This window comes from Corvus cornix, chromosome 12, assembly GCF_000738735.6.
Source record: "Corvus cornix cornix isolate S_Up_H32 chromosome 12, ASM73873v5, whole genome shotgun sequence".
NCBI classification, from domain to species: Eukaryota; Metazoa; Chordata; class Aves; order Passeriformes; family Corvidae; genus Corvus; species Corvus cornix.
The window spans coordinates 6283786-6302732 of record NC_046342.1 but is presented as its reverse complement, the minus strand read 5'-3'; the positions used below and the strand labels follow the sequence as shown (position 1 = coordinate 6302732).

Below are 18947 nucleotides of genomic sequence, written 5' to 3'. Positions count from 1 at the left end.
CTTCCTGCTCTTTGAGCATCCCAAACAGCCATGCTGCCAGGGTGCCACAGCAGTACCCATGGTGTGCTGGCAGGATGCTGCACCCGTGCCCTGCCCATTCTCCCACCACAGCCCCATGGCTGAAGCCAGAGCCACGTGGCTGTGGGGCAGTTGGGTAAAATAAGGACAGCTGTTCCAGGGCAATTCCAGTTAGGACAGATTTAGTAGATGAGGAGAGGATGGACCAAGATGGTGGGGAAGAGAAGGGGAAGCAGCCTTGTTAAATCCCCAGTGGCAGTGGGGAATGGCACAGGAGGGAGCATGAGCACACACAGGTGCATAACCTCACACACGTTGCCTGTGCCCCCCGCCCCAGGCTCTCCCATGGCAGCAAACACCACCTCCCACTTCAGATCCCCTTTTGGCATCAGGATCCAAACGCCGTGGAGCTGTGGGTGCCTGGCTTTGGCCAGCACTCAGCATGTGCATAGCCAAGGTGGTCCCAAGTCACAGTTCTCTCCACGCCTGTCCTGCTGGGCATGGGAGGCTTTTTGGCAAGGGGAATGTAGGAAGGCCAACCCAACCCACACAGAGTCCTGGGGCCTCTGGCAGCCCCAACCAGTGGCACAAGGATGTGTTCCCACCTGCCAGAGGCATTTCAGTGACCGTGCAAGAGAGCAAGGCAGGCCTGGGGCTGGCCATGCAGAATGCCGAGCTCTGTCATGGGTTGGTAACTCCAGCAATTAAGGAATACTCAGGAGGAAAGCTGTTCACACTGATGATTTGGCTGGTTTCCTCGCCTCAAATTAGCAAGCAGGAGCTCACAATTCTCCAAAGCCAGGGCATAGCAGGCTTGGGAGTTTTAATATTAATAATGCTGAAAGCCAGCCAGAAAAATCCCAAACTTTAAAACTACAGCAACAGGGGCTGCATATTGTAGGTGCTGGAGGGAGCTGCAACCCTGTAGGAGCCAAGGTCCTAGAAGTCATCCTGCAGTTGCCCTGTGCCTAGAAGGAGCCCCTGGCTGAAGTCCTGCTCTCATGTACCTATTGCCCATGGCAAAGGGCACAGGGTCCCTCTGGGGATCCCCCCTTTACCCCTAGCCTGGGGTCTCCACGTGCTCTGGGGCTTAGTGTCTTTACTTTTCCATTGTCAGCCACAGAGAAACCTTGTGGCTGTTCAGCGATAGGGAAACAAAAGCATAGGAGTGCAGCGAAGCTCTGCCCATCCAGAGACTGCTCTTCACCTCCTCCTGCACTGCCCAGCTACACAAGCCTGTCTCCAGGGTTCTGTGTCCTTCTGCATTCCTGGTGGGACCAGCTTCAGCCCCCCAGCACTTTGGCTGCAGCCTGGCACCTTTTTGGGGCACCTTGCATCAGGCTCAGGCTCAGCTGCAGAGGGATTGGCGCACTGGCAGCCCTGCAAGCCATGCCCAAGGCAGCTCCCCCCCTTGCTCCGAGGGGGATCCTGCCTCGTCACTGCACACTTCTGGGGCTGGCCCCATCCCACGGCTTCTCCTCCCGCCCCCACAGAGGTCGGTCCCCGGGGAAGCAGGGACACCACGTCCCTCTGAAGGCTGTGGGCCATGGTGCATTCAGTCACGAACAGCCGCGCTGTGCTGCCTAAATTGGAGGCGCGGGTGCTGGCAGGCAGCGGTGCCTCCATGCCCCGCTCCAGCGCTTGGCATGGGGTTCGGGGGCATGCCTGGAAGTGGTGGAGCTGCATGCAACCCCCCCAGCTTCTCCTGTTCCCTGGGCACCCAGCAGCAGTGCCTTAACCCAGGAAGGGGGGCTTTAACCCATCTAACCAAAAGGGGGTGGCTGCAAGCCCAGGACCCCATTAAAGCCTTGCCCCAGCAGAGGACCCTGCTTTGGGCACCCCATTCTAGCAGTTATCCCCACAAGCAGCTCCCTGTGCCCCCATGGAATGCTGCTGGCTCCCCACTGCAACTGCTCTGCAGGAGGTACCAGCTGGGGCTGGCTCAGCTCTTGGCACTGGGGCAGCATTTTGCTGCAGCAAGGAGGGAGCGAACCTGACAGACCACCGTGCTGTGCCCACTGCAGGCCCTCCCCCCGTGCCCGCAGCATCACCCCTCATCAGGAGGATGCACTGGGACAGGGATCGATTGGGCTGGGAAGAAGCTGAGCTACACAAATGCACTTTATCGATCCCTCGAACCCACCTGCTGGGAAACAGACCCCCCATTTACAGCCCAGAGCAGCAAAGCACTTCGCTGTGTCGCCAGCCGGGACACACGGGAGGGGAGTGGGGGGAGGCTGCCGCAGGCCTGGGGCACTGTCGCAGTGCACCAGGCCTGCCTTCTCTGCCATCACCCTCGGGGGAAGCTGCGGCAGGGAGCTAGCACTTCTAGGTTGTTTCAAGCCACTCGGCTTCCTCTGTGGAGCCGAAGAGGGAATGTCACACGCTAGGATGAAGCCCTGGGGCCCCGGCGACGCTCGGCAGTCCTGCATAGATGAAATATTCCACAAGCTGTCACAGCCGGGCCACGCCTGCCACCTGGTGGAACGGCCCGGGGACTCCAGCAGGGACCCCAAGCCCTGCAGCCCCGGTCCTGAGGCAGAGGTGGGGGGGACTCCCCACCGTGGCTAACCCCAAGCCAGGCACCCCTAAAAAAATCAGGCAGGGGCCTGACCGTGCAATAGGGACACAAGTACAGCTGCAGCAGCCTGCAAAGCAGGATCCACCCACTCCAAAAAGCAGCCACAGGGTGCTGGCCTTGACCCCCAGAAGGACTCTGCCCCAAGCACGAGTGGTGAAGCTGCCCTGCTTCATTCTACCCCTTCCTATGCCCACCTGGACAGTAGGAAAGCCCACTGCTGGCTCAGCTTTGTGTGGAAGCTGAGCAAGACCCACAGCCAACAGCATCAGCAAAGGCAGAGCTCAGGGCTGAGACCCACTCTGCTCATCTTGGCTCTTGGGAAGAGGAATGTGAACAAGGCACAGCACAGGCAGAGGAACAGAAAGGCAGCAACAGGACAGCTGCAGACAGCCCTGGTGAACCCCGTCCTCCCCTCACCCAGCTGGCCACAGCCCCCCACAGCATCGAGGTGTGCCAGAAGCCAAGGTGGAGCACACAAACCTTCCCAGAGGTGCCACACGTCACCCCACTCCCTGCCAGCCCCCTGCCCACCACAGGACCAGCACCTAACACCCAGGGGGGCCTGGGCAAGCACAGACTCTCCTGCTCCTACAGCAAGAAGGGCTACAGAGAGATCTGATGCTCCACCAGCCACCATCCACACTGGAGCTGTGAGAAAGATGCTGAGAACAACGCACAGCACAGGGATGAAAGGAGGGAGGCGAGTGAAGAGCTGCACAGAACAGAGACTCGAGGATGAAGTCTCATCAAGGAAGAAGCAGAATGACAGAAAGGACAAGTAGCACTGGCAACTTAATTCTTCATTCACCCACCGAGAAACAGAAATAGGGTAATTTTTGGATGTATTTCATTTGGAAATGAGCCAAATTGGCAACTAGAATCAAAGTCTTCAAAAAGTCTATACAAAGATGTATCATACAAAATGTACAGGAAAATTCTCAAAAAAACCCAGACAGACAATACAACAAAAGGAGAGCAGAGACAGTTTGAAAGCACAGCTAACAGGTCCTGCTGCTGCTCCAGAGGGCAAGAGCAGCACCCGGACAACAGGCTAAAACACAGAATACATTACACTATATACACGACCATACAAAGATCAGCCATCCCCCTTTGGTCGAAACCAGGAGCTCTCCAGCATGAAGTTGGGTCAGTTCAAACAATCTGCTCATGGAAGTGTTTGTTACATGCTGAGCAGGGAACAACGTCCAAGGGAATGAAATGGTCAACTCTAAACCAAAACCAGGATACAGCCAGGTCACCAAGGCTACCGAGTTTAACAGTCAGTTCTTGCTAACAACGAAGTGCTTTGCAGGCCAGAGGGGTTACTCCATCTCCGTGAAGCGAGCGAACATGGCTTTCCGCACCGCATCTTTGTACGAATCTGCTGTGGAGACACCGTAGGAGCTGCCCTTGGCTCCCAAGCCAGCTCCTCTCATTCGTACTTGGGCCTGCAAGGGAAGAGAGACACACTTCAGCTCTGCAGCGAGTGGCCAGACCACCATGATGGCACAACTAGAAATCCCATCAATCCAGCCAGTTTCCCAAGCTTCCCTGGGGATCCCTACAGCCATAAATACCACCACAGACAGCAAGAGGCTGGAGTATACCTAACACCACACCCTCACTGGCTTCACTCTACTCTGACCCCACTTTGACTGCACAGCACAACCTGGAGCACAGGCAAAGCCAGGAAACGCAGTGACTGGAGGGAGGGCAGCCACCCCTAAGGGACTGGGGCCACAGCACCTCGGCAGTCAAGTACCAAAGGGAGGAAGGCATGGCCCTGCCTCTGCTTCAGCATCCGATGGGACAAACATGAGCAGGAGCCAACATAAACAGAGGCAGCTTTGCTGTGGCTGGCAGTTTATTCCTTCAGAGCTCTTCAGCAGCAAGTGCTTGTGGTTAAAAACGAAAAAAACAAAGGCACCAAATCTCCTCAAGGAGACAACTCCTCTTCACTTACCTCAATGGGTGCTGTGATGCCCTGGCATTTTCTTCCCAAGCCTGAACCTTCCCTCCAGCCCATGGCCTGCAGCATCTTGTTCCCTATATTACTGTTGTCAAGGCCATCTTTGGTGGGCTGCTCGTAATTGCTGTGGGAAGAAGAGGTGAGTTAACAAGTTACCCACACTGCTCACGGTGCATTGAGGCAGCTGCTGAGGAGCTTTCAGATACGTACACTGTGCCTGCATCGTAGACCTTCTTGCGCTTGGGCTCCGGGGGCTCAGGGATGCCGTACTTTTCCCGCCTCTCAGCTGCTCTGTCTCTGTATTTCATCTGCACAAAGCAACTACAGTTAGCATGGATTTCAAGACACTTTTGTTCATCTTTGAGCTATGGGAGTCAGATAAACGCTGTAGACTGCAGCCCACTAATACTAACACCACCAAGAGCAGAGCCGCAGACCCAAGTCCCCTGGAGCACCATCTGAACCAGCACTGGGGCAGGAAGAGACTTGCAGGTTTCTAGTGGCAGCCCTGAGCTAGAGATGGAATGAGCCTTCCCTGTTAAGCCATAGCTCTGGGATATGGGACACTTCCCTCCATGTAACACGGCAGCTCTGAACCTTGACTGGAAAAGCGGTTGGCTTACAGGGATTATCTCAAGTGACGTGCGTCAGGATAAGGAGAGCTCAACAGATCACCTGTGCAGGTTTTCCATTAGCTACTCATCTGCTCAATCTCAACACTGACCTCTCTCTCACGCAGCTCCAAGGCTTCAAGTTCCTGCTCAGAAAGCTTTGATCTCCTATAGATATCCATGTTTTGCTGAAACAAGGAGAAAGATTCCCTTTAACATGAAATGCACAACAGCTCTTCTTAAGTAGCTGACTTTTGGGAGAGCAACAATTCACTTGCAGATTTTCACTTCAAGAGAAATAGTTTTCCATACAGCAACATGCCTCGTGGCTTTGCTTTACGCACTGAATTATGACAACCAAGTATTTTCCTCACCACACAGTGTAACTACCTTGTGCAAGTCAGACAGCTGTTGGTGTCGAATAAGAGCATCTTTGTTTGGGAACTGCCTTCTACACAGCAGACAAGCCATCTTCTTCCAGTCAGTCAGCTTCTCCTCCTCATTCTCCATTCTTTCCAGTAAGTCCTCATCGTTATCGCTGTCACCACTGTAGGCAGCCACAAGGCCGCGCTGAAAAGGCAAGACAGCATGAAGGGGACTGCAACAGTGCCACCACAGTTCAGACAGCACAAAGAGGGAACACAGGCTGCAGATGTGTGTCACAGGAGGAACAGCACGCTCCCACTACTAAGGATGAAATCACAGAATACTTGAGGGTGGATGGGACCACAGCAGGTCATCCAGTCCAACCTCCCTGCTTAAACAGGGTCCCCCACTAGCACATACTGCTCAGGACTGTGTCATGATGACCTCTGAGTATCTCCAGGGAAGGAGACTCCACAGCCTCTCTAGGAAACCTTTCCAGTGCTCAGTCACCCTCACAGTACCACTTCTTTTACTCATGTTCCCCAGGGTCAGGGATTCCTAATGGCTGGCCTTGGCAGTGAAGACTAAAACAAAGGAGTTCAGTATTTCAGCCTTCTCTGCCACCTCTGTTGCAAGGGTCCTTGTTCTATTAAGTACTGGGCCCACACTTCAACAGCACTGCAACTCAAAAGAAATACATACCACAGTGGCTGCAAGACAGCTCCCACTAGCCAAACCATACTTTTAAGTACAGCCTATGTAGAAACCTCAAAACCCAAACTGAGCTTGAGGCTAGAAAGAATCACAGCTGTCCTCTGTGTATCTGAGTCACCCAGCCTACTGCACTTGTACCACACCACTGCAACCACCAGCACTTTTTACAGGTGATACCATGGGAATCCAAGTTGGAAAGCAAGTACTGGCTGGAGCTCCTCTACCATACTCACCTTTAGTGGATTTTCATCATCCCCGTTTTTCAACACCTCTGGCAGGATCTGCTGTCGCTCAGACAGAGCTCCCTGGATGAGACAAGAATGCCGTGAGCAGGGAGCTCTGTCACACGACCCCCCACCTCACACCACTGCCAGCACCTTCACCTTTTTCTCAAAGAGGGCAAAGCCTGCATCTGCAGCTGCTGACTCCTTCCGCTCCTCCTCCCTGGTACTCAGTGGCTGGAAGCTATTCTTGAAGTTCTCTTTCTGCTTGTTCAAACTCTTTGCCCAGCGCTCCATGTCTTTAGCAATCTGAAATGCAGAGTGGTTTGCTCACACAGCTCCTCTCAAAGCTATCAATCTCTTATGACATGTACTCAATCTCACATGCAGCTTCAGAACAAGTCAACCCACTACCTTTTATTTTTAAACCACGGGACACTGGATGTAGTGCAGCTGTTTCCCTGTATACGGTGTTCAAAGATAACACAGCTTGCTGCTTTTACTGTACAAACCCTTCTTATCAAGCTAATCCTCTAAGTGACGGCTCAGTTATACTCCCACTGATCCTGGCAGGATTCCATAAGCACTCCTCCTATGCAGAGCTTATTTCTGCACTGCAGCCTTGCCAACTCCGCCTCTCCTCAGCCCCCCACAATGCCTGCAAACTGAACGCATGCACCCCCACTGAATAACCTAGGATTTCCTTTGTCATGAAAAAGGAGAAATACTATCCCATTCCACAGAGAAGACTTTATCCCAGTTATGATCCCATTCTGTTACCTGTTGGGCTGTTTTACTTTTAGGCTTCTCTTTCTTCTCTTTCACTTCTTTGGTGGTGGTTGTGGTAGCCGTCTGTTGGTACGTGACGCCTTCTGCTGCAGGCATGTAGGTCTCCTTTTCGCCATCCCAGTACAGGTACTGCTGGGTTAAGGCATTGTAGTAATACTGCCAGAGGGAAGGATAGGCAGACAGTTAAACACCTCACAGGAGCTCAGTGTCCACGGGAGAACCCAAGCAAGCTGATTCACACTACTGCACCACACGGGAAGGCGTTTTGTAGAGTCCAAACAAGTTTTGCAGACTCCACAGAGGAGTCAAAAGGCAGAAAGTGGCTGAAGCCTCTGTCCCCACACACAGGCAGTTCTGCCCAACAGCACTATGGAGCATCTTTTGCTTCTCCCAAGAGACGACCCACCAGAGCCCAGAGCTGGGTGCACTTTGCTGGGCACTCCGCAACGAAATAGCTCAGTTACAGTGGCTGTGACAAGTGCTAATCCTATATGGGCCAAACGTGGAGGAAAATTAAGGAAAAGGAGAGAAAAATGCAGGGCTATACCAGAGGGAAATCAAGTCCCAGCCCTACACACAGCGCTGAGTTATCTGCAACATTTGGTATGTCGTGCACTTCAAATGTCACTCGTATGATGAGAGATAAGGAACTAATGGACCTTAACAGTTAAGACATGTGGGAAGAACTTGTGTTTACCTGGGAATTAGGATCATAGTAGAGCCCTGTTATAGGATCATAATAATATCCTGAAGATTCATCATATTGGTAGGTGGAAGTATCAGGGACAGCTGTAAAAAAATTAAAGTGTGGGACATGGTCGTTCCAGACGAATTCAGACAGGTATCTTTCTACATTTCAGGTAAAATTCGGAGATTATAGCAGCCACGACGGCAGACACGTCTGTAAAGGGCTCTTAATCACCCGTGCAGCCAACACTCTCCAGGAGCAGCTTCACCATGACACGGTCATGGAGCACTTGGCCAAAGCCGAGTCTCTCTTGCTACAGTGACAGAAACCTGTCCCCAAGAGCAGCTCCCGAGCACTTACCGTACTTGGTTCCAGGCACCACGCCAGTCGGAGGAGCCGCCTGTGCCTGAGTGCTAGTGGTAGGTGGTGCTGATTGTGTCTGAAAAAAACCCAAACCACAAACCTCAATTAGAAAATCTGTCACCAAGAAAACAAGGACAGCGAGCCAAGGCGTGAGCAGCGCACCCCACGCGTACGACAGCTAACTCCTCCTCACCAGCACGCTTGGCACTCACCTTTAGCAAGGAACAAAACCAGCACAGAGAAGAAACGGCAGGTGACTTATGAGCACAAGCACTGTGACTAACCCATGGACACTCAGAAGCTTTGCCGTACCACCCACTTTAAAAAGCAAAGGCTACAGCTAAGCCACATATCCCAGGCTTTGAAAGCAAGGGCTCATCAGCGCTGTAATTACCGGAGAGTCAGGTGAGTTTGTCTGCTGATTATACAGCTGAGGACTCTGGGACACAACTGCTGCTGTGGTGGTAGTGACCGGAGCTCCTGCCAAAAGAGAGCAGCAATGCATAAGCCAACTAATTTGTAAAACAGTTCTGCATCCTAGAGCTAAAATTACTTTGTTTATAGTTTCAGCTACTAGTTCCAGCTCCAGCAGTCAAACAAGGCAATAAACGTTCAACAGGAGATATATACACAGTGGGTATCTTCTACCCAGACAAGGAGTAGTTTCCTTTTCAGGAGGCAATATTCTGCTCCCAAAATCAGCAATTCCTGGCCTCTACAGCTGTTAGTGCTGAACATTTGCTAGAGCTGCTTACACAGCTCTCCTAAGTTCAAGGCCTTTGTCAATAGTCTGAAACTGAGGCTTCTCTCTAATCTTGCACAAGAGGTTCCACTTCAACAAATGTGTTACAGTTCTCTACTAATTCAGACATCCTGAGAGCAAAATGAACCAAGTCTTCTTTTACACAGCAAAATAACATAAAAGGCTGAGGCAAAATACTATCACTACTGCAAAATTATCATTACAAACAACTGCTTCTCAGATGCAGGAAGCACTACCTGATATGGTAGCTGTGTCTGTGTCCAACACTCCTCCTTGATTTTGGTAGTACTGTTGATAATCCTGGGAATACTGCAAAGGGAAATGAATGACAACACAAGGTGAATAATTTGCATACCCAAATTTATGACAACTGGTTAGAGCACGATCTCTCCTACTAACCTGAGCATACTGTGAGTATCCATCCTGTCCTGACTGGAGGTAGCTGTAGTCAAGGGTGCTGCCCTCTCCAGTCTGTGGCTGAAATTCAAGAGGGTAATTTTTGTCAGGGAGAGCTCAACTACCTTATTAAAGAATTTCATGCATCCCACTGCCTAGGCTCCAAACTGATTGTGGAGTGGACGTGTCATAGCTGGATCTACGATTAAACAGTTCAACCAAGCAAGGGGCCAGCAGGGCAATTACACGGGCTGCATTTTAATTTTCAGGAAAGCGAGACTATGAGGAACAGTCTCCAAATCATACCTGTGTGGATGACCACTGAGCTGCAGCAATGGCTGTGCTTGCCACAGAGAAGGCGCTGACTCTGTTACCATCTGGAAGAAGCAGGTCTCTGCAATCACAAAAATCAGGCACCTGAGTAAGTATTGCTTTTTTCTCAAGTGTCTCCCATGCAAGGAGGTGGAGTCTGCCCCTCACACATGGATTTCTTGGCAGTTACAGAACATTTGTGATGTAATGAACAAGCCAAAACACTGCTTGGCAAGTAAAGGAACTTCAGGTTCATTGTTGTAGAGCCAGTAACAAGTCAGGAGGTCTCCAAGGAAACAAATGTGCTGTGCACACAAGCAGTTATGGTGTTATCTTCAGAGGACTGGAAACAGGGGTCTGGGGAACACTGCTTTCACTCCTCTCATACACAGTGAGGAGCAGGATGCATGCAACATGAGTGACTTAAGGGAAGCAAAACTTTGGAGTTAGAATCAGCTTAGTACAAGTCTGGGTGACACGAAGAAACCATCCAATATAAAGGGAAGGGGTGGGTGTGTAAATAAAAAAAAAAGCAAAAACCAAAAGTGCAATTGACTGCTATCACAACTCACTTTCTGGCACTCTTTGCAAAGTCAACACCAATTGTTTTGCCATCAATTTTTAACGGTGGCTGAAGACTTTGTAAAATCTGTAGCAGTTGAGAAGCATCCTACAACAAAAAATACTCATTATTATGAAAGGCAGTTTACTGAGGGGGATTCAGAAGTTCCCCAAATTCCACCTTTTCATGTACAGCCACTGAAAAGAGCTAGAGATGTAAAAACACCTCCACCTCCTCATATTACACGCATGCAGAAGAGTACAGTGAGACCTATAACAGCCCATGTGAAAATACTGAGCATTTCCCTGGGTCACTAAATATTAAATATGTTCCAAAAATCTTAGCTTTATCAAGATCCAAATTACTCCAAACAGGACATCAGCAAAAACTGAGATCAGGCACCTGGTTTAATCTAACCACCTGCTTTCTGCTGACTAAAGCAGGTCCAAACAAATCACACCGCTGCTCGAGTCTGGTGTACAGACTCACGGAACCATTTAGGCTGGAAAGGATCTTGAAAATCATCGAGTCCAACTGTTAACCCAGCATTGCCAAGTCCACCACTACACCACATCCCTCAGTGTCACATCCACCTCCAGGAACAGAAATTCACTGCCCTTCAGGGACCCCATGCCAGCATAAGACCTCCCTGAACCTTAGGAGGCTTTTATTGTACCTCACTGCCATCTCCTGTATTTCAATTTATGGCTGTTGCCTATTGTCCCATCCTTATGTATCCCTGAGAATATTTTTCTCTTGTCCCTACACCCTCCCACTGGATGCTGCTGAGAAGAGCAACATCTGCCTCCTCCTCTCTTTTCAAGGTGGAAGAAGCCTAATTCCATGCACCTGCTCCCACACCGTATGCCCCAGATCTTACAATCTGTCAACAAAGTACAACCCCACACCATTATTTTTGCAATCCAAGCACAAAGCTAAGCTGCAATCCAGAACAGCACTCTGCTACAAAAATAGCTTTTCAATGTGCTTCCAACATCCCACCACGTTCTTTCAAACTGCAGCTACCTATCATCAGCTTTAACACACTGTATCCACACCAACATTCCTTGAAGGGAGCCAGTCCTTCAGACAGCTCAGGGCTCTAAGTGCTGCAGTGAGAGAAGGAGGTTAACCAGCTGTTTCTCTCCAGAACACCAGTAAGGTCCTCACCATGGCAGAAGACAGCTGCACAAATGCAAAGCCTCTGTTCTGCTGAGTCTGCTTGTCTTTGATAAGACGAATATTATTGACTGCCAGAGATGCATACGGAGACAAGGCAGTCATGATGGATTCCACTACTGTGTGAGGAGCAATGTTTCGGAGAATGATGGCTGAGGAGAAAAAGTACGACATTAGCAGTGCACACCATGGCTTTGCAGAGTGTTTCAAGTCCTTCAGCTGGGAGCCTGAGGTACGGGAAGGATTTTTAGTACCCATGTTTACATTTCACATTCTAGAATAAGTCAAAGATCACTTACTATCACAGTAATAATCCACAGACTGAACGGCTTCTGCTGCTCCAGGTGGTACCTCCTGTTCTGAATCTTTGTAAGAAGAGAAAATATTTCAGTCAGGACATGGCTTGTTCACTTAAAGCTCAGTATTTCATAAGTCAGTCTAGAACCTACACAGAACTCTGCTGCCTACATAGACCAGAAAGCTTCCCACAAAACCAAACGTAAGAGAGATCATGGTAACATACCGAATTTGTCCGCTCCACAGCGGAAGCATTTTAGCCTCCTTCTGAAGTTGTAAAGGCAGCACTGTGACAAACAAAAGAAGCCTGGTAAGAACTTGGATAATTTTAATAACGCTGCATTTGCTGTATACCAAAAAAACCCAGACATTCACACAAAGTAACACAACAAAGCTAAACCCTACATCTCCAGAACATTGAAAGCCACCCTTATTTGCACCACAGCTGCTTTTCAGAACATCCCAGCTACTTTCTCCCTAGTCATCCCAAGTTAGTTAACTGTGTGGTCTTAAGCTTACAATCCCAGGCACAGTGACTACTACAAGAAGCACAATGCTAAAAGGGAGCACATGCTGGAGAATAATTTAACTTTATGGGGAACAAGAGCAGGTTTGATTCAGGTGTCACTTTCTTTCAACGACTGAGCAAGTGGAGAGCTCTAGAGCCAAGACAAACTCTCCCATAAAAACACGTGTTGTACCTTGTTGCAGAGCCAGTCCTCAAATTTAGGCCTTGGGTTGCTGTAGTGCATTGCAATCTGCTTCCCCTGAATCACCAGCTTTTTCTGCAAAAAAAATGGTTTCAATTATTCCTGTATCAAGACACACATGTCCATTTTCCCATGGCAGAGCACCCTTCGGAGGAATCAGTGCTCCTGAATTAAATGGACAACATATGGGGAGGATGTGGAGGACAACCACCGCCACCTACACCCTGCCCATCCAATCCTGCAGAGAGGAGGACGAGGGCAGTAAGAGAATGGGATGTGGAGCAAAGATAAACGGAATCAGGGAGTGTTGAAAAAGCTGGCAAACACTAAACGCTGACATGGAACCAGGAAGTGTCTCGAAGGAGACAGAGTCCTAATCTGCTGCATTCAGATTAACACATTTTTAGGAGTCTCTTTGCCCCCACATTTCTATTCACTTCTGGTATAGCACTGAGCAACTTTTTAAACATGTCCTTAGGTGACTGCTTCACTTCATCCCCTACTCCAAACACCCCACGCTTTTTAACCGCATTTGAATTTACTTTTCCAAGCACACTTCAGAAGTGTCCCCTTGAAAATACAGTAATTCCTCCCAAAGGGACCCTGCTTAGACTTCTTGAAGGCTGGATTACAAGTGCCATCAACGGAAACGTAACTCAAGAGTGGTTTCATTTGACTATTGCATCAGTTCAATTGGAAGCCTGCACAAGAGGTTTGTGTTCTTCATTCAGGCAGGAGCTCTCCAAAATGAGTAACTAGACTGCACGTGAAGCTTCTCCAGGGGTAGGAAAAGTTCATAATGCTTTCAGCACGTCCTCTGACTTCAGAGGAGTTAGGAATTTACAGCTATTAAGAAGCCTTGACTCTTAGCCTCACGCTTTGCCAAGCGTGGGTATGCAGAATGACCTTTCAAAATATGGCTATCAACATATTTTGGTCAAACAGGTGGAAGCACATCTGAGGAAGTGCGTATTAGAGGCCACACCCCAGACACTGCAATGGCAGAACCATTTTTATGGCAGGTTGGCTTTCTGCAGAGGTACCACAGTGTCAGGACCAGTGGCTTTTCCGATAACAGGGTCTGACACAGATCTAGCACGTAGCATGAACAAGGCTCTCACATTCTGCACAACTAAATAGGGCAAAGCCATTGCTCCTACCGGCAGGAGGGAGGGTTGGAGGGCCCAGCACTCACTGGATGTGCACACATAGAAACAAGGCTGCTGGCATAGCTGCAATACATCATTCTGTCATCTAACAGTCAGCAACCCGGCTGCTGGGGACAGGCTATGTTTTCCCTACTACTAAGGTGGCTGGTTAATGGAGTGAATTTGAATATATTTCAATAATATGCATCAGTACAGCTTTGTATATATTAAAACAATCAATTTCTGAAAATATGCTCAGCATTCGTTTCTTGATATTAGTCTTTCCCCTGCAGCCACCTGCCCTAACTGAGCAGCATGTCAGGAAAACAGAATTTGAAAGCTGCTCTCTGGCTGGGGAAATCACCCAGAGCGTGGGACATACCAAACACTATTCCAGCACAAGGTGTATGACAAATTCCATCTGCTGGAACTGCCATGAATCCTATTTATGGTGCCATTTCTTTATTGTAACATCATGAGACCAGAAAAACAGCAATTATGCTGTCATGGGACCACTGCATCAAATATTCAGGTGCAAGAAAAGTCAGTGATTTGATGCATTTGCTCACTTTGAGAGTATTTTTAAGTTCTGTTGTTAAAATAGGTTATGAATACTCAAAAAAGTAGCGAAAGCAAGTGAAATTGTTTGCAGTGCTACAGGAAAATCTCATGGGAAAACAAACCAGAGGATTCTTACTGCATTTTGGCTCCTTATCAAGGCATAGTAACAAAAAAGCCAAAATACAGAGCCTAACAGATGTGAGAACTCACTCTCTGCCTAATTTATTTGCAATGAACATGCTTTTTCCTCTAGAAGAGCCAGTTCGCCCCCCCTTAAACCAGGGTAACAGATTAGTGCCAAGAACTGACACGTCTCTTTCAGGGTTAATACCACTGTATCACAGAGATGTGGTGTTTTCTCTGACAACAGAGAATGAAACGTTAAGTGGAAATAAGCTAGGATTCTCTAACAACTACTAACCGAATCTTCGTGAGCCAATTAAATGGAAACCAAGTCATTTAAAACAATGGCACCTTTTACTAAAGTAGAACTTTTTCTCCTAGTTTTACCTTGTATGTTACAAATTTTAATATATACAAAGCTTTTATTCTTTTAAATCACTGTTATGGAACAAACCACTCCTTCCACCTCTATTTTTTCTTTTTTTTTTTTTTCTTTGTTAAACTGTACAGACTTGTTCCATTTTCAGGAATATCTAGACTTGGTGAGTGAAGCAACCTGATTGGCTTCCATCCAGCTGGTAGCATCTTGAAAGTGATAAAACTCCACGAAGGCGAAACCACGGCTTACACCTAGAGACAGCATTCAGATATAGACGGGATACTTGTGTTAGTCAGTTCCTTTAAAACAGGCGAATCTCTCTCCAACTGCTTCATTACTTCATGACAAAGCAGCTTTACAAATGCGACGTCAACTGCTGGGATCTGCTCGTTATTTTGCCATGGCAAGGAACCAAGCTGCCTTAACTGGCTACATTTCACTCGATTTGAATCCATGTTTAAGGGTAACCATGCAACAACAGACTACATACTATTAAATGGGTTTATACTATTATTACTTACCAACACCTGTTAACAAAACCCCCTGTAGACAGACTTCTTTTAACATGTTGACCAGCTATCTAAGTCTTCCAAAAAGCCACATTCCTTAGCCATGGCAAACCTTTCAGGTTTTTTGGGTTTTTTTATTGCATGTGCTTGCAGTTTGGGGACAATTCTGGATACTCTTTTGGGCTGGGGAAGAGGAAGGCGATGTCAAAAACTGGATTAAGAGCTCTCACCTGTCTTTCTTTTCATCAGCCTCACGTCTGCAGGCTGAGGACCTTCAAAGGACTCAATAAGCTCGCGAATCTGCAGGAGATTTTGATCCAACAGTTAAAATTTTCATAACTTGGTGGGAAATAACAGAGGTCACAGAAGTAACCTACCTTGCAGTACCATGCAAGAGATACACAAAACAGTGTTTTCAACACTATCTCAGGGACAAAGAAAATGTTTACTGAGAACCCAACATGCGAATGATGAGCATCCAAGTCCACATAATCTTTTGCTACACGCTAAACTAACTGTAATCCTCACTCAGGACAGTGCATCATCCAGAATCTGAATCCCTATGGTCTTGTGTTCTGAGATTATCTGGACAGTATTTGGCAAAGACTGTGCATGACCCCAAGTTTTTAAAAAGAACTCTGCTGGTATCCCTCGCCCTGCATGTCTAAATACCCTTCACTCCTAGCAATGAAAAACAAGAAGCCTGCACTGCAAGGCTCCATGATGAATGTATTCCTAAGCCTCATGCTAAGAATCTCATCCTCTCACAGATCCCCATCGGTTTTTCAGGATAAAGTAGATTTGTGAAGAACATGTCATCAAAGAAAAAGCTGAAGAGACATCAGTTCTTGAGCTGTAACAAAGCTGCTTAGGCTGCAGCACAGGCAACATAAGTCACTGTGCAGAGGGGCATGGAGGAAAAATAAACACTAACCAATTTTTTAATTCTAGAGCAGAAAACAAAAGGTTTTTCAGCAGCTTTCATAGAATTCAAACTACACTACATGCAACAGGGCTGCTCAGCAGAATCACAATTTATCTAAAGCTGTCCATTTATATGATGACTGGGAATAATACCAGCAATGAAAGTAGATTTATCTTATAAAAAATGTATTAAAAAAAAGTAAATGGTGTACACAACCAGAAGTACTGTTAACTTAAGAATTCAACTGTAATTTCCAAAATGCATTATCTACATGCTGCATCCAGAATTAAACATTCATATAAATTATGTTACAGTAATTGCACAACTGTAGAGCTACAATATCACTATCTCAGAAACAAGAACTGTTCTAAAGTGTTCTAAGCGATGTCTGACTGGGCTGTTTCATTTGTATGCAGGAACCTATACTTGATTTCAAACACTCATGAAAATATTAGAGCAACATATTGTGATTAGGAACCCTCAATATCAGGAGGGTAACAAATGACCAAAAGAAAAAAAAAAAAGGAAAAACGATCCATTGTAGAAATGGTGCAAAAGTATTCTCTGTGCTAGCAATTAATGCATAAACACATCGGGGGCAGAGGCAGAGTCTGACCGAAAACAAACTGGGACAGCTCAGCTTTTACCCCTCAAGTAACAGTTGTGGGCTTATAGCTTGGTAACCAAAATAACCCAGCAAGAAAAAAACCCTAAAAAATTATCATAAAGAAAAAAAAACTTTAACGCTTCAACATCTTTTTATTAAAGAAATTAGACAAGCAAGTACCAAGCTCGTCAGTACTTGCTCTGTCAGCTCGGCAGCAGCCATTTTGACTCCCACAGCTGTGCCCACACAAAGCAGCTTTGTGCAGGGCTGTGCTCGGCTAAGGAGCTCGGTGACTGTGTGTGACCCCATCGGTCACAAGTTCTGGCCTCGATAAAGACCAGAAAAACTGGTGAGTGCCACCTCATTGTCTCTGTCCCCCTCCCCTCCCCCAGCAACGGGGGAGAAGCAGCAAAAAAAAATCTGCCTCCTCCCCCCCGTACAGAAAAGCAGGAAAGAGCAGGTAGTTTAAAATCCACTCTTAGGGAAAGCATCCAAACACGCGTGAAAAAACGAATATTCATGGGCTGTTCCGTTTGAAAAGGACTGGTTAACATTGAACTGACCTCTGTTACTTAACACTGAGAGTTTAAATGCTTTCAGGACTCAAAATGGCAGCGCGACGGCGCTGGAGACGGGCCACCATGATGCAGCGCTCAACAAAATGGCAGCAGCCGCTCCGGCACGGCCCTGCCCGGGGGCAAGGCAGGCACAGCCCTGCCCGGCTACTCACATCGTTCTCTGTAACCGTGATGGGGAGCCCACGCAACATGATGGTCTTGCTTTCTTTTTCATCGTTAATATCGTTCCTGTAGTCGTGCTCTCCGTAGTCCCCATCGGAATGGTATCCGTCCTCTGATTTGTCGCTGTTCCTGCGCTCCCGCTCCCTCTGGAAGCCAGCGCCCAGGATTAGCCACCGCGATTCCCTGCAGCGCGTCCCCACAGTGCCACACGAACGGACGGCGGCACGGACACCGGCCGCTGCCCGGGGCTGGGCCCCACGGCCTCGGGCAGCGCTCCCGGTGCCGTCCACCCCGCAGAGCCCGGAGTGCCTGCCCCGGCCCCCGACCCCGCTCGCCCGCCCCGCTCACCTCGGGGCTATCGTAATCGCGGCTGTCGTAGTCTCTATCATAGTCTCGGCTATCGCGACTGTCGTAGTCTCGGCAATCCCGACTATCGTAGTCCCGGCAATCGTAGTCTCGGCTGTCCCGGCTGTCGTAGTCGCGGCAATCTCGGCTATCGTAGTCTCGGCAATCGCGGCTGTCGCGACTGTCGTAGTCCCGGCAGACCCGGCTGTCTCGACTATCGTAGTCCCGACTGTCGTAGTCACGGCAGTCTCGGCTATCACGGCTGTCGTAGTCTCGGCTGTCGTAGTCTCGACTATCGTAGTCGCGATAGTCATCATAGCGGTCACCACGGCGCTCCTCACTGGACCGCTTGTAGTCATCTCTCCGCCGGCTGCGGGACTCCCGCTCGTCGCGGTCCTCCCTCTCCACGATGGAGCCATAGCGGCCGCTCCGCTCCGTCCTGCTCACCCTGCGGGGCACAGCGGGCCGAGCTCAGAGAGTGAAGCGCCCGCCGCAACCCCTACCACTGCCCGCCTCCTCCCGTCTCCCCTCGCCCTCCCGCCACCACTCACCGCTTGTCCGAGCCCATGCCGCTGCCCAGGATCCGCAGGCACCCGGCACAACACTGTCCGGCACCACACGCCGAGCGCACCCGCGCAGCCCCTCTCACTGCCTCGCCACAAAATGGCGCCGAGGGGACCGCCCGTCTTCTACCCAGCAGCCACCTCGCGCGCCGACTGGAAGCTTCCAAGCGGGGCGCAGGCGCAGCGGCGGCGCGCCGCAGGGCACGCCGGGAGATGTAGTTCGGGGGCGCGGGGGCCCGCTGCCGCTGTTAACGTGCGGTCCTGCCTCCCTCACTTTTGGGACCGGGATGCTCAGACCCCCGTCCAGCTTGACCCTGGACACTGCCAGGGATGGGGCAGCCGCAACTGCTCTGTGAAACGTGTGCCAGTGCCTCGCCACAGAGCATTTCTTTCTTATGTCCAATCTAAAACTGGTGTCAGTTTAAAGCCATTATCCTTTGTCCTATCGCTACGTGCCTCATCCAAAGTCCCTCTCCGCCGACTTGGAGCCCCTTTAGGGACCGGAAGG

At 49.2% G+C, this 18947-nt stretch overlaps 1 protein-coding gene across 1 annotated transcript; it reads right to left on the bottom strand.

The window, feature by feature from the left end:
• Window positions 1-3381: 3381 nt before the first annotated feature.
• RBM5 (RNA binding motif protein 5) lies at window positions 3382-18569 on the bottom strand. Its single transcript, XM_039558833.1, has 24 exons — window positions 18428-18569; window positions 17880-18324; window positions 17522-17677; window positions 15490-15559; window positions 14928-15001; window positions 12531-12614; window positions 12056-12116; window positions 11832-11897; window positions 11524-11684; window positions 10364-10461; window positions 9786-9873; window positions 9483-9560; window positions 9320-9392; window positions 8715-8800; window positions 8318-8396; window positions 7967-8058; window positions 7261-7425; window positions 6643-6789; window positions 6493-6564; window positions 5570-5749; window positions 5293-5367; window positions 4779-4876; window positions 4563-4692; window positions 3382-4047 (listed from the first exon to the last, which is right to left on the bottom strand). The coding sequence occupies exons 1-24, from the start codon at window positions 18442-18444 to the stop codon at window positions 3922-3924; spliced, it is 2721 nt and encodes a 906-aa protein (XP_039414767.1). The 5' UTR covers window positions 18445-18569; the 3' UTR covers window positions 3382-3921.
• Between the last annotated feature and the right edge of the window lie 378 nt (window positions 18570-18947).